Source organism: Bos mutus, chromosome 12 (genome assembly GCF_027580195.1).
Source record: "Bos mutus isolate GX-2022 chromosome 12, NWIPB_WYAK_1.1, whole genome shotgun sequence".
In the NCBI taxonomy this organism is placed as follows: Eukaryota; Metazoa; Chordata; class Mammalia; order Artiodactyla; family Bovidae; genus Bos; species Bos mutus.
This window is the reverse complement of record NC_091628.1, coordinates 70824808-70836939: the sequence shown is the minus strand read 5'-3', so window position 1 is coordinate 70836939 and position 12132 is coordinate 70824808. Positions and strand designations below refer to the sequence as shown.

Genomic DNA, 12132 nt, shown 5'->3' with positions numbered 1-12132 from the left:
CTAGAGAGCACAGCATCGGGCCGTCGTGAAAAGCAGGGACCGGATCCATGGCTTTAGAACCATCCGCACTGAGCAGGAAAGCCTGGCAGGCTTCCAGGGGGAGGTGGCAGCCCCACTCGGTGGTGGTGGCTGTGGTCACGGGGCACAGGGGGGCACCGGGGGCACCCAGGAGCTGATGCAGAGGTCTGAGGCTGAGGAGAGCCACGCCGGTGGGCTTTGGGGGCGTGGAGGGGGGCGAGGGTACGGGGCGGCCGCTCCACCGTCCTCTCCCGTCATATGTGTTCTGTGTTCGCGGTGGGCGCTCGCGCTGGGGCACAGCTGAGCCTGGGGAGCGGAGCTCAGCCCTGGGGTGCATCCTGGGGCGTGGCCAGATGGCCTGAGGCTCGCACCACGGGGACCAGAGCTCCATGGCCGTGGGGGGAAGGCTGAGGTGTGGGACCCGTGGGTGTGCCCGTGGCCCTCGGCTCCATGGGTCCTCGGGCCGGAGACACAAAGAGGGATCTGTTCTCACGCCTCCCAGACCGCAGCCACTGCTGGGGAAGCCCCCCCGGCCTGCTCCAGGGACCCCGGAGCCTGGGTGCTCCTGCTGGACCCCACGCCTTGCCAGCCGCTGCTGCACATTTGATGACGGGAGGAACCTATCTCGTGTCTTTAGAGGGGAAACCTCCAAACCACCAGCTCCTCTTGAACTCCATGCTGGAGTTCCGAAGGGATCTGGTTTTAAAGGTGGGGCACGTGCTTGTTCGGTGCAGACTGCACCGTGGTGCCTTCAGGGTGGAGCTCAGGGCGGCCGCCGGGAGTCTGTCCACCAGTCTCCCCAGGCGGCGGGTCTCGTACCTCAGACAGCAGGCGGGGCATGCCTCTCGCGTTCAAGCACAGCCTGAAGGGAAACGAGAAAAACAGATTCTGTGTCGTGGGCTGGAGAAGGGCACCCACAGTGGAGCCCGGGGCCCAGAGCTTGGGCCCAGCGGCTGGGTGAGCAGCGCGGCAACCTGCCTGAGACAGTGACTGGAGGTCAGGCCTTCCCCTTGACTTGGGGTCGGGAGGGCATGGGTCAGGCCCCAGGTGCTGTGGAGTCGGGAGGAAAGGGCCACAGGAGCAGGCGAGAGGGGTGGAGCCCCAGCAGCGTGACCTCGCCAAAGCACGTCAGGCCTCTGAACAGCCACTGTCCAGCTCACAGTCACCAACTCCACAGGCCAGATGCCTGTCCCTCGGGCTGGAGCGGACTGCGCTTGGGCCATCATGGTCTCTGCGTCTCCGAGGAGTTGGATCGTGACCCTGGAGGCTGGGCTGAGACTAGAACCGCCTGCGGTGTAAGCCAGGCTTGGGGCGGTGCTCAGAGTCGCCCCTGCTCCGAGGGAAGGTCACCAGTGCCCCGGGTGCCCATGTGAGCCAGGCGTGGGGGGGCTCAGAGTCGCCCCTGCTCCGAGGGAAGGTCCTGGCCCTGGTGCCCCGGGTGAGGGAGGAAGCCTATCCAATGAGCCGTAGGCCGAGAGAGGGAGGCCATGGAGGAGCCATGAGGAGGGGGACACGGGGCCAATCCAGCGAAGACCAGCTCAGACCCCAAGCCATGTGACAGGAGGTGGGGCGTGGACGGGGCGCCTGGCGCGCAGTGACCGCTGCCCCACGTGGCGTGAGCGGCTGGACTCCAGGGCCTCCACTTGGGGTTGAGGCCCCAGGGCCCAGACTGGGCGGGTGCAGTCGGCCGCGTGCCCAGGATGGGAAGGACGGGCTGCGATGCCCAAGGATGTGCGGCCACAGCCGGTCCCAGCCCAGCCCAAGCGCCATCCTCTCCAGGCCCTGCACGCTGGGCTCAGCCCCCGGGGTCCCTCCTGCTGGAGACCCGGTCCTCCCAGGAGCATCGCCACCTGCGAACCCGACCTGCGCTTTAACGAGCTCCCCTGGGCCCCACTCCCCGGGAAGGCTGGGGGCGGGGCTGCCTGATTTTGAGGTCTTCTTAAGGGCCTGAGGGGCCGCCCCGCGGGGTCTTGGTGGTCCCAGCCCCCAGGCCGGCCGCCCGCAGGCTTAGGAGCCGCTGAGCCTGGGGCCCCGCAGGGAGGGCTGGGACGGGCGACAGGGAGGGAGCCGGCCCTGGGGAGCCCGAGCACCAGAGCACCACCCCGCCGAGCGCAGTTTGTCGGCCGCGAGCGGAACAGGCAGGCAGGCGGACCGCGGGCTCCGGGCAGAGCCAGGTCCTCGTCCCACGGGTGGGCGGCCGGCATGGAGCCCAGCCGCCTCCCTTTGTGCGCCCAGCGCGGGCGTGCCGGGCGGCGGGGCGCTGCCTCCTGACGCGGCCGGCAGGCGACAGCATGACCCTGAGCCTCCTCTCTCTGCTGTCGCGGGACCTGTCCACGCTCTGGCTACTCCTGAAGACCCGCACAGGTGGGCTGGCCGAGGGCGTGCACGAGGGCGGGGGCCCCGGGGCCTGGACGCGGGACCTGCTCGGGAGCCCAGCCTGGCGGGTGGCGAGCTCGCAGGGGGCCTCCTGGGTGGGCGGGCCACCGGCCCCCTCCCCGCCTGTCCCTGTCCTCTCCCCCATCCTGAGCAGTGCCTGCTGGGCACCGGGGCACAGCTGCTGCTCAGCCTGGAAGCTCCTTTGTTCCGTTCCCAGGGACGTTGGGGGTGGGGGTCTCTCTGCCAGCAGGGGCAGGACCAGCAGGGCCTGGCAGGGGGGTGCCGCAGGGGGCGGTCTGCGGCCGGCGTCCCGTACCTGCCCAGCTCCGGGAGAGTCGCGCCCATGGTGACCGAGAACAAAGAGATGGGCCTGGGCGGAGGCGCCTGGGTTTCCTGGTCACGTTTCCAGGGATGGAAGGTGCTCCTTATGGAGGGCTTTGTTGTGAGTTCATCTTTCAATGGGTATTTCTGCTGAGGATTGAGAAGTAATTCGTTAAATAGGTCTTTTGTAAATTGTAACTAATTAGCCACACCCTCGCCTTCGGTGTCTGAAGTTTCCAGTTTCATAAAAAGGAGACTGCGAGTGTGAATTTACTGGTGGATGAGGTTCAGAGGGTGAATGCTGGGGGGGCTGGGGCAGAAACCTCAGTCATCACGTTTACACCCAGATCACAGGGCTCGTCCTGGAGTGACAGCGTGGATGGGGGCGTCACGCTCGTCCCGGGTGACAGTGTGCGGCGTCAGGGTGACAAGGCTGGAATCCCAGAAGGCAGGCTTCTCGGGCTCAGGGCTTCGCGGTCTCCCCGCGGTCCCGGTCCCGGGGCAGCGAGCTCCCTGCCAGCTGCTGGGTCCTCGCTTGGCGCCCACGTGATTTCACTGCTGAGGACCCAAGGGCTGGAGGGCTTCGCCCCCAGTCTCTGGAAACAATCTGTTTTCCTACCAGAGAAAGTGTCCGTCCCTTTTCCCACAGTCGCTGGCACCTGTGCTGTGAGCCCCCTCCCTTGATGAGGCCCTGGACCCGCCAGCCCGGCAGCCCTCCCCTCCCCTTGCGCCTGCTCTTTGCAGACAGGTCACCCCACTTCCCTTCCTCTGTCGCTCTCCTCTGTGTGTTCTGTCTCTCCACGTCCTTCTCACCTGTCTCTGTCTTTCCCATCTCTGGTGTGTGCTGGCCCAGGGGCTCGGGCCGGTGGGCGTGTGTTTAAGTGGTGGCTTCCACTCATCAGGCAGATGCCACAGGCCCGGGCGCCTGGAGAAGGACGGCACGTTTGGGCGAGGACCAAGCCTCAGGCCCGGGGTGGAGGTGGGCCCGGCTTGTGCGGCCCGACGGACTCTGCCCGCTATGATTGACCGCGGGTCCCTGCGTGTGGTGCCCTGCCTGGCGGGCCGGCTGGGCTTAGGAGCTGCACCAAGGGCCCGGCGGGAGCGGGGTCCCCAGGAGGAGCCGCGTTTGTTGGTGAGGAAAGGTCTGCAGAGACCTGGTGCCCAGACTCCGTGCGGACCCCACACCTGAGGCCCCCAGGCTAGCCTGGGCCTCCCTCCCCTCCGTGCCTGGCCTGCCCGCCTTCCCACTCCTTGCTGGGTGGGCACAGGGCAGGTGTGTGTGAACCACCCCGTCCGTCCTGCCCAGGCTGGGCACTCCGAGTGCCGTGTGTTTAAACTGCCCCCATTGTGGCCACCAGACCTCCTCTGGGTCCCACCCCACCCCCAGATCTGGACCTGCTTCATCAGGACCCCTCCCCAGGGAGGCCTCGCCGGGGAGGCCCTCCATCAGAGCTCTGCAGTCAGGGCCTGCCCGCCGCTCATGCATCCCCTCTGGGCCGCGGCCGGGCAGGCAGGACCATCCCCCGACATGCTCCCTTGGAGCCCCGGCACCGGGTGGTTGGATCTCCCAAAGCCTCTCCGTGGCCTCCATTGACCCCGCTATCCGTGAGAATAAGTTCAGTCCTGGATGTGCTGCTTCATCCAGAGATGCGTGTCTCCCTGAGGTGTGGCCGGCAGGCCCCCGGCCCTGCAAGGCTCCGCTGCATCCCTCCTTCACGTGGGCGGCGGCGTGGACACTCAGCTCCCCCGACACCTCGCCAGCTTCTCAGCCACACACAACGTCTTCAGGGCCCGTGGCCTGCTTCCCAGTCGCTCGGGGCGCTGACGCTCGATCCTCGTTGGTCCCTGCCCTTCGGTTTTCAAACCTGCACGTGCTTGCCCTTCCCTGAGGACGAGTTTGGTCGAGCACCTTCTCACATGGGGCCTTTTATTTTAAAATACGTGAGGATTCACTTTCTGAGATCAGGAATCTGGAGACTGTTGGTGCCCTGAGCTAACGACGCATCGTACATGATGGGAACTGTATGTACCTAATCCAGTGACAAATAACTCCTTAAAAATACCCCGGGTGGGCTGTGAGAGCAGACTCAGCCCCGGTGAATGTAGGTCTCCAGCATCCTGGAGGGTTAACCCCAGAGCCACAGACCAGACCGCACGCCATGGAGACGTCTCTCCTGCCGGACCGGACACTTGGGGAGCTGACCTGGCCCACCCTGGCCTAGGGCCAGGCTGGAGCTGCTCGAAGCCCCAGGCACACTGCTCCCTGCATTCCGGGGGGGGGGGTCCTGAGCTGGGACTCCCGCCTGAGTGAGCGGGTGGAAGCCCCCACGGACTCTCCACCTTGGACTCTGAAAGGGCATCACGGGTGTATTTTGATAGAAAACAAACAGAAGCCTTGGGTGTGGACGTTCAACCAGATGTAAACAAGGAAGGGAATTAACTCATGATGGACTTAGTGAACTTCGCAGCCCAGGGCCTCTCGCCAGCTGCGGACCCCTTCTCAGGAGCCCTGCTCAGCCTCCTCTCTCCTCGCGGTGAGGTCCAAGTCTCCTGCGAGGCAGGAGCCAGCCCCCGAAGCTGAACGCCAGGCTCCTGCTGGGCCTGTGGGCCCCTTTGACCCTGGCCACCACCACCTGGGGTGGGTTTCCAGGGTTACCAGGGTCCACTCTGTGTCCCGCCAGCCCTGCCCCTGTGTGTGTTCCCTGCCCGAGGTGGGGTGGCAAACAGAGCTACTCAGAGGCCCTTCCTGCGGCCAGGACGGGCCAGAGGCCGCCCATGATGTGTTATGAAATCCTCGTCCTAAAGAGAGAGTCCGGGAGTCAATTTGCCAGAGGAAGGAAGTTTGCTGCCGGAGTCTGATTGTGTTAAGATGAAGCAGCGTAAAGATGAAAGGGTGGCCCCCCCACCCCCCCACCGACTCTCTGATGCTGCCCAGACCAACCAGGACTCAGGGGACGGCTCTGTGGGCAGGGATTCCAGCGAGGGCGGCGGGGGGTCCTTCCGCTTTGTCCTTGTGTACAGCTGAGCTGGGTCTCCAGAGGGCTGAGCCGTGAGCTCAGCGAGGGCCATTCCCACTGGCCCCTGACCGGGCAGCAGGCTCTGTGTCCCGGGGCCCTGAGCACCCCCTCCCCCCGCCAGGCGCCCAGCCCCTCCCGACCTCCCCCCTGCACCCCTCCCGCCTCAAACGGCCCTGTGACAGGTCACAGCCTGGAGTCTCCGTGCACGTCTGGGCCACAGGAAGGCTGGGCTCAGTGGTTAACTGTGAGGCACTGTGCACACACAGAGCGGGTCTGTGGAGGAGCCGGGCGTCCCCTGACCCTGACCCTGACCCTGAGCTAGTGGGCGGGGCGACCCCACTTCCCGTCCCAGACCACAGAAGGGGCAGGCGGCAGCTCACTTCCTTCTCAACCAGCCGTGGCCCCTCGAGTGCAGGATAAAGAAGTGAGTATCTCCCCCCAGCACCCGCCGTCCACGGGGGGCCACGTGACACACACCGCGGGCCTCGAGGTGGCTGGAAACTGCTCGGGGATTCTCCGCTTTCTGCTGGGCAGCCAGTGGCCACCGAACATGGAGGAGTCGTGTCTGTTCGTCTGAATGGAGCGTGCAGGCCACTCTGCTTTGAAACCTGAACTGCTGCCCAGGGGAAGGTCTCTGTGACACGCCTGTCCTGGGCAGCAGAAGCCGGCCTCGAGGAGCCCAGGGTCCGTGCTCGACAGTGTGGGCAGTGTGAAACCTGGCCTCCCAGCCTCCTCGCAGCTGCGTGTCTGTCACACCCGACGTGTGTTCCAAACAAATGCAGTGTAACGGCCGTGCTCCACCGCGTCTGGAATTAGAAACATCTCACGTTCTCTTGGCACAATCGTTTCCAGCTGTTTTTCTCCCACAAAAGCAGCAGAGCTGAGAGGTTTCCGTGCACAGGGAGGCTGCACTGCCCCACGCTGCCATGGCCCAACTGCCAGAGCCCCGGCCCCGAGTGTGATGGGCGTGAACCCCGCTCAGTCCCGGCCTGGAGTGCTGCCCGCTCTGTTGGCCCAGCGGGCCAGGGGCAGGGCCCACCCCCTCCTCGTCTGCACCAGGCAGAATCACAGGGCGGCCCCGTGTGGGGGCAGCAGGCCCACAGACAGCAGCCGGGTTCTGGGACTCGCCGTGCGCCTAACACACCGCCTGCTCCCGCGTGCCTGTCTGCAGGATGGACGCGTGGCCACGCGGAGGGCGGAGGGTGTTTCGCTACCTCCACTGAGCTCTCTCCAAGGTCTCAGTGGCCCAAATCTCCAGCCTGTGAGGGGCCTGTATCTTAATCCGGGTATAGAAGAACTGATTTAAGCCATTTGCCAGTGACCAGCGTGAGTCGTGAGTGTCTGTAGAGAAATCTCCAGGACACCCAGGCATTCAGACACCAAACACGGGATGTCAGCCATGCGGTACCAGCCAGGAAGCGCTAAGATGCAGGTCCTGTGGGCCCAGAACCCTGGCTCTGTGGCCGCCTGCCGACGCCCCAGCACCTCACACACCCCTGTCCGTGTCTGCGTTCCCAGGAGTCTTGCTAATCCTTTGTTTCTGGCCGATGCCTCCAGGCTGTGACTGGGTCGCTGCTGGCCCTGGTCTAGGACTTGCGGGCGTCGGCTTCAGGCTGTGGACGGGCTCGGAGCCCTGCTCAGGGTCAGTGTCTGGCAGGGGTGAGGTGCCAGGTGTGTGTCTGGACCCACTGTGGTGGCCAGGTTTCCATTCTGACCAGTGAGTCATTGTGTAGACAGCAGGTGAGGGCCCTGGGGATGGCCTAGGCCACTTTCAGGACATGGCTGTGTGCTTGCAGACCAAAGCGGCCTACTCCCTGAGCAGCTGTCCCGGGGCCGTCCTAAGCCCTGGCCCCTGCTCTGCACCCCCGGCCTCCCTTCTGCCTGCCTGTCCCTCTCTTCCTCCTTCTGTGTCCATCCCTGCGCCTCTCTGTGTGCCTCTGACACACTGCTGCTGCTAAGTCACTTCAGTCGTGTCCGACTCCGTGTGACCCCACAGACAGCAGCCCACCAGGCTCCCCCGTCCCTGAGATTCTCCAGGCAAGAACACTGGAGTGGGTTGCCATTTCCTTCTCCAATGCATGAAAGTGAAAAGTGAAAGTGAAGTCGCTCAGTCGTGTCGGACCCTCAGCGACCCCATGGACTGCAGCCTACCAGGCTCCTCCATCCATGGGATTTTCCAAGCAGGAGTACTGGAGTGGGGTGCCATTGCCTTGATGACTCACTCGCGCACAGCTCTCTGTGCGCTGAGGAACAAGGGTTTCTGTACAGGAAAGCGGAGCCCCCTTGCCGGGCCGCGAGCGCTGGTCCCCTTGGTGTCCGCGGTGGGGCTGACCCAGCCGAGGCGCGGGGGGCGGTCCCCGGTGACTGCATGTCCGTCTGCTCTGTCCTCCCGCAGATGAGATCATGCACCACGACATCAGCCCGCTCTGTGCCGCCGACATCCGGGACCAGCTGCAGAAGCGCTTCGCTTACCTGTCAGGTGAGTGCCGAGGCCAGGCGGGGCGGGGCGGGGTGCGGCTGGATGTAGTGGGCAGGGCACGGGGCGTGGTGCAGGGGCGGGGCTCAGGGGCGTGGGCCGGGTGCAGGGGCATGGGCGGAGCTAAGAGCGGGGCGGGGCTAAAGGGGCGTGGGCGGGGCTGGGTGCAGGGGCGGGGCTCATGGGCGGGACTGGGTGTGGTGGGCGGGCGCGGGCGGAGCTGGGTGCAGGGGGCGGGGCTCAGGAGCGTGGGCGGGGTGCAGGGGGCGTGGGTGGGGCGGGGCTATGGGGCAGGGGCGGGGCGGGGCGGGGCGCGTGTGGAGGGTGCCGGGGCTCTGTGATCCCGCGAGGCCGGGCTCCGGGAGCGGGGCGCTGGGCGGGGTGCAGGAGCGCTGGGGCTCTGCCCCAGATCCCCGCGGTGGGATCTAGGGCCATCCGCCCCTGCGGCCCCAGGGGTGCCGACTGCTGCCCTGCGCTCTCCGCAGGCGGGCGGGGCCAGGACGGCAGCCCGGTCATCACCTTTCCCGACTACCCGGCCTTCGGAGACGTCCCAGACCAGGACTTCCAGAATGTCATGACCTACCTCACCAGCATCCCCAGGTGCGTGAGGGCCCTGATTCCTCATTCGAGGGGTGCAGAGACTCCTCCACGGCCAGGGGGCCAGGGTGGATGCAGCGGTGCCCGGGTGCCCTCCTTGGACGGGTGAGGTGTGGACCTCCTGCTCCGGCCAACCCGCTGGGCCGCAGGGAATGGCCTGGTGGCTGATGCTTCTCTTTTTCGAAGTGCCCAAGGGGGAGGTGAGTGCAGGGCCGGCTCGCCCCGAGGTTGCGGTCAGCATGCCCCCTTGGCCAGGTTCCGGGTCACAGAGCGATGAGATGGTCTAATCTAGGAGGCTGGCAGAACGGCAGGTGTGACTGCCAGGACCCGGTCAGCACTGGCCCCTCACCATGCAGCATGGGTGGGGTGTTAGGATGGAAAAGCCCTTCCACAGGCCGTCGGTGGTGAGGGTCACTTGGGAGAAAGACCTAGACGGCACCACAGGGTGGGGTGGGGATCTGTGGTCACCGTCCCCTCTTTCTGTGGACCCGACTTGCAGGGCCAGGCTCCGAGCAGCCGAGCTGAGGTGGGTGGTCCAGCCACTGTCCTGGGAGTGACCAGTCTTCCTTAGGGCCCTCGGGCAAGCCGTGAGGGACTTCATGGAGGCTGGCGATCCTGCGTCTTGTTTACCGTCACCCCTGGATTTCCAGCCAGGAAGGCAGTTGTTGCTCCTGTCCCATGGACAAGGGCCCTGGACCTCAGGGGGACGTTGCTTGAGTGGGTTCAAGGGTCTCGAGAGGGCAGGAGGTGGAGCTGCCCGTGTGGAGTGGCACCGAGGGGTGTTTGGGGTGGGGACCCAGGATGGTAGGTCTGGCTCTTGGCTTCCCAGCAGGGGGACATGGAAAAGCCACCCGGCCCTGGGGATGGGACACCGTGGACAGGCCAGTAAGAGGAAGGGCAGCTACACTGGTTTCAGGAAGCCCAGGATTTTAACAGGGAGACGGCTGACTGTGGGCTGCTAACCGTGGGCCCCAAGTGGTCTTGCTGGTCCTCCAGAGGGCGGGCTTCTGGCCCAGCAAGCTCCCCTCCGTGATGTCTCCGGGGTGGATGCTCCATGTCCAGGAGGGGCGTGGCCCTCGGCCCACTGTGACGCCACTCCTGTGCTCCCCTGTGACCCTCGTTCCCTGTGGCTTGCCCCCCACCATTGCCTGTGAACCTCAGGTCCGTCCCAGGTTGGGCAGTGGAGCTCACAGCACAGTAAGGTCCATGTAGACGCTGCCTACGGAGGGTCTGAGTCCCTGTTCTCAGCCCTTCACCTGGGAGCCGAGAGCGGTGCCACCTGCCCCCGGTGGAGACATCACCCACACCTGTGTTAGGTCCCTGCATGGAGCCAGCCAAGCGCCCACTCCTCCTCCCTGGGCCGTAGGCGGGGGAGTCAGAGACAGCAGGTGTCTGCAAAGGCGGGTGAGCTGTGTGCTCCTCCCGGGGTTGGAGAGCCCTGGCCGCTGCGTTGCCACCCCATCCCCTGGCTGTCCCCCTCGCGCCCCCGTGCAGGGACGTGCGGCCGGAGTCCTGAGGCCGGAAGTGGCCACAAACCGTCTCTGGCTCCCCAGCCCCAGCCAAGGCAGTGGTAAGCCCTGGACCACACGCCCAGCGGGCAGCCATCTGCAGTGACCTCTCCGCGCTGGCTGAGCCAGGGGCCATGGGGGCTTCTGTGGTCTCCCACTGCCCCCTTAAGATGATTCTCTGGGGCGACCTTCCCTGCCGGTGCGGGAATCTGTTTCAGGTCACTCTCAGGCGTGGAAAGGGCAGAGGTACTTTTCTTTCTGGCAGGGCAGAGGTGAGCCTTTTCTGGGCACAGCAGGCTGACCTCCCACCCTCTTGGTCTCCCCTCCTTGGGTCACCACCCCCACTGGTGCTGCTGACCCTCAGGCCTCCTGGCCTCGGGGCCCTTGCTCTCGCTCCCTCGGCCCGGGTGGCTCCTTCTCGAGTGCAGGCCCCCTCCTCTGGGGGGCTTTCCATTATGCCCCCCACCCCCAGGCCCCAGTCCACTGGTGGCCCAGCTTCGCGGGCTCACCTGGGCTGTCCCCGTTCGCCGGGGCTCGGTGTTAGTCTGTGTCTGCCCCGCGCCCGCGCGCAGATCAGACAGCGGCTCCTCGGTGAGTGTTTGCTGTACAGACAGGCCTCGTTCACGGAGTGAAATCAGCTTAGGCCTGGGGGTCAGGCCCCCCGCCCCGTCCCTCACCCCCGCACCCCTGCCGCCCCTTCAGGGGGACTGGTACCTTTATCTCTCCCCCTTTTAAGGGGTTCTCACCCCAGCGAGGCGACCTCCAGGGTTGTCCGCGGGGTCCCTGCCAGCACGGCACATGCTTCCCGCTGAAGCTGAGGAGTGTGTGCCTGTGCGCCTGCGGGGCCGTGGTGTGTGGACGTGCGTGCGGCGCAGGCCCGCGGCTCCGCCTCTAGGCGGAAGTGTGTATCGTGATGGTCACGCATGTTCTGTTCGCGGTCTCCTCTTCCGGGTGCAGGGTGTAGCGGGGATCCGGTGGACCCGTTGCCCTTCCACCCGGAGTGAAACCCCACGTTGGGACCGACTGGTCTTTCTTCAGTTGCGTGAAGGGCCAGCGGGGGAGGGGCTGCCCGACAGGCCGTCCAGCAGGCGGGGCTCTGGGGGGCCCGCACGCCGAGCCCTGCCCCCCACCCGACCCCCCAGTGCTGTCGGGCGATTCCTGGGGCGTGGTGGGGATCGGCCCTGAGTGAGGGAAGCCGAAGTGCTGCCGCCCATCAGCTCACACGCAGCTGCATTTCTGGAAGGGTCGGTGCACCTTTAAAGGTGGGGAGACACTCGGTGGGTAAAGCAGGGAAGGGGCGCTGCCCGCACGTGTGGGACCCGGCGTGTGGCGGGCTGCCACCTGGTGGCCGCAGCCGGTACTGCGGTCCCGAGTCTCCTAAACTAGGGAGTCCGGAGGCCGGGGACAGGGCGGGGCGCCTTTAGAAACCCCAGGCGGCACCGACTCCAGGCAGGCCGGGGGCGATCTGCAACTAGACGGGCTCTACAGTCCACGCAGGTCCAGTGGACGAGCCCCCGGCTTCCCAGACGCTGACTCCACGCTCACCAAACAAGCTTCCCTTGGTCCTCTGAAACCTTTGTCCCCTGCTCTTAGCTCTCTGTCATCTCACACAGGGACGGCATAGCCAGCTCAGGCGGCTGTGTCTGGTTCACGGTCGCGGATCATTCTGAAGCTCTTGGCTGCCGGACAGGCCTCGCCTGGACGCTGCAGACACACGAGAACAGGAAGCCTGTTCCTGGTCTCCTGGAAAACGCCCCTCCCCCTTCCCTCCCTCCTTGCGGCAAAAGCTGACCCCCTCCCAGTGAAGGTGGTCACCGGA

The 12132-nt window shown here is 65.8% G+C and overlaps 2 protein-coding genes across 18 annotated transcripts in view; one reads left to right on the top strand and one right to left on the bottom strand.

Annotated features, from left to right (window-relative positions):
* The window catches only part of MCF2L (MCF.2 cell line derived transforming sequence like), a 90147-nt gene that overhangs the window by 42575 nt on the left and 35440 nt on the right, over window positions 1–12132 (top strand). For 14 of the 17 annotated variants that reach the window (XR_011466343.1, XR_011466344.1, XM_070380703.1 and 11 more), the window contains 2 exons: window positions 8128–8211; window positions 8694–8808. Coding sequence is in view for 15 of the 17 variants with exons in the window: in XM_070380703.1 (XP_070236804.1) it covers window positions 8128–8211; window positions 8694–8808 (199 nt within the window). In the remaining 2 variants the exon portion in view is untranslated. Of the gene's footprint in view, window positions 1–2153; window positions 2383–8127; window positions 8212–8693; window positions 8809–12132 lie in introns of those variants that run through there. The other 3 variants (XM_070380713.1, XM_070380709.1, XM_070380712.1) reach the window with 3 other exon arrangements.
* Window positions 5145–8129, bottom strand: LOC138990226 (uncharacterized). Its single transcript, XM_070380714.1, has 2 exons — window positions 7884–8129; window positions 5145–6538 (listed from the first exon to the last, which is right to left on the bottom strand). The coding sequence occupies exons 1-2, from the start codon at window positions 8100–8102 to the stop codon at window positions 5771–5773; spliced, it is 987 nt and encodes a 328-aa protein (XP_070236815.1). The 5' UTR covers window positions 8103–8129; the 3' UTR covers window positions 5145–5770.

Excerpts from the sequence above, each read along its gene's own strand:
- LOC138990226 (XM_070380714.1), bottom strand. The coding sequence starts at position 8,102 with ATGCAGTCACCGGGGACCGCCCCCCGCGCCTCGGCTGGGTCAGCCCCA. Across the intron at positions 6,539-7,883 it reads CCCATGGATGGAGGAGCCTG|ACGCGGTGGAGCACGGCCGT; the intron begins GTAGGCTGCAGT and ends TTCTAATTCCAG.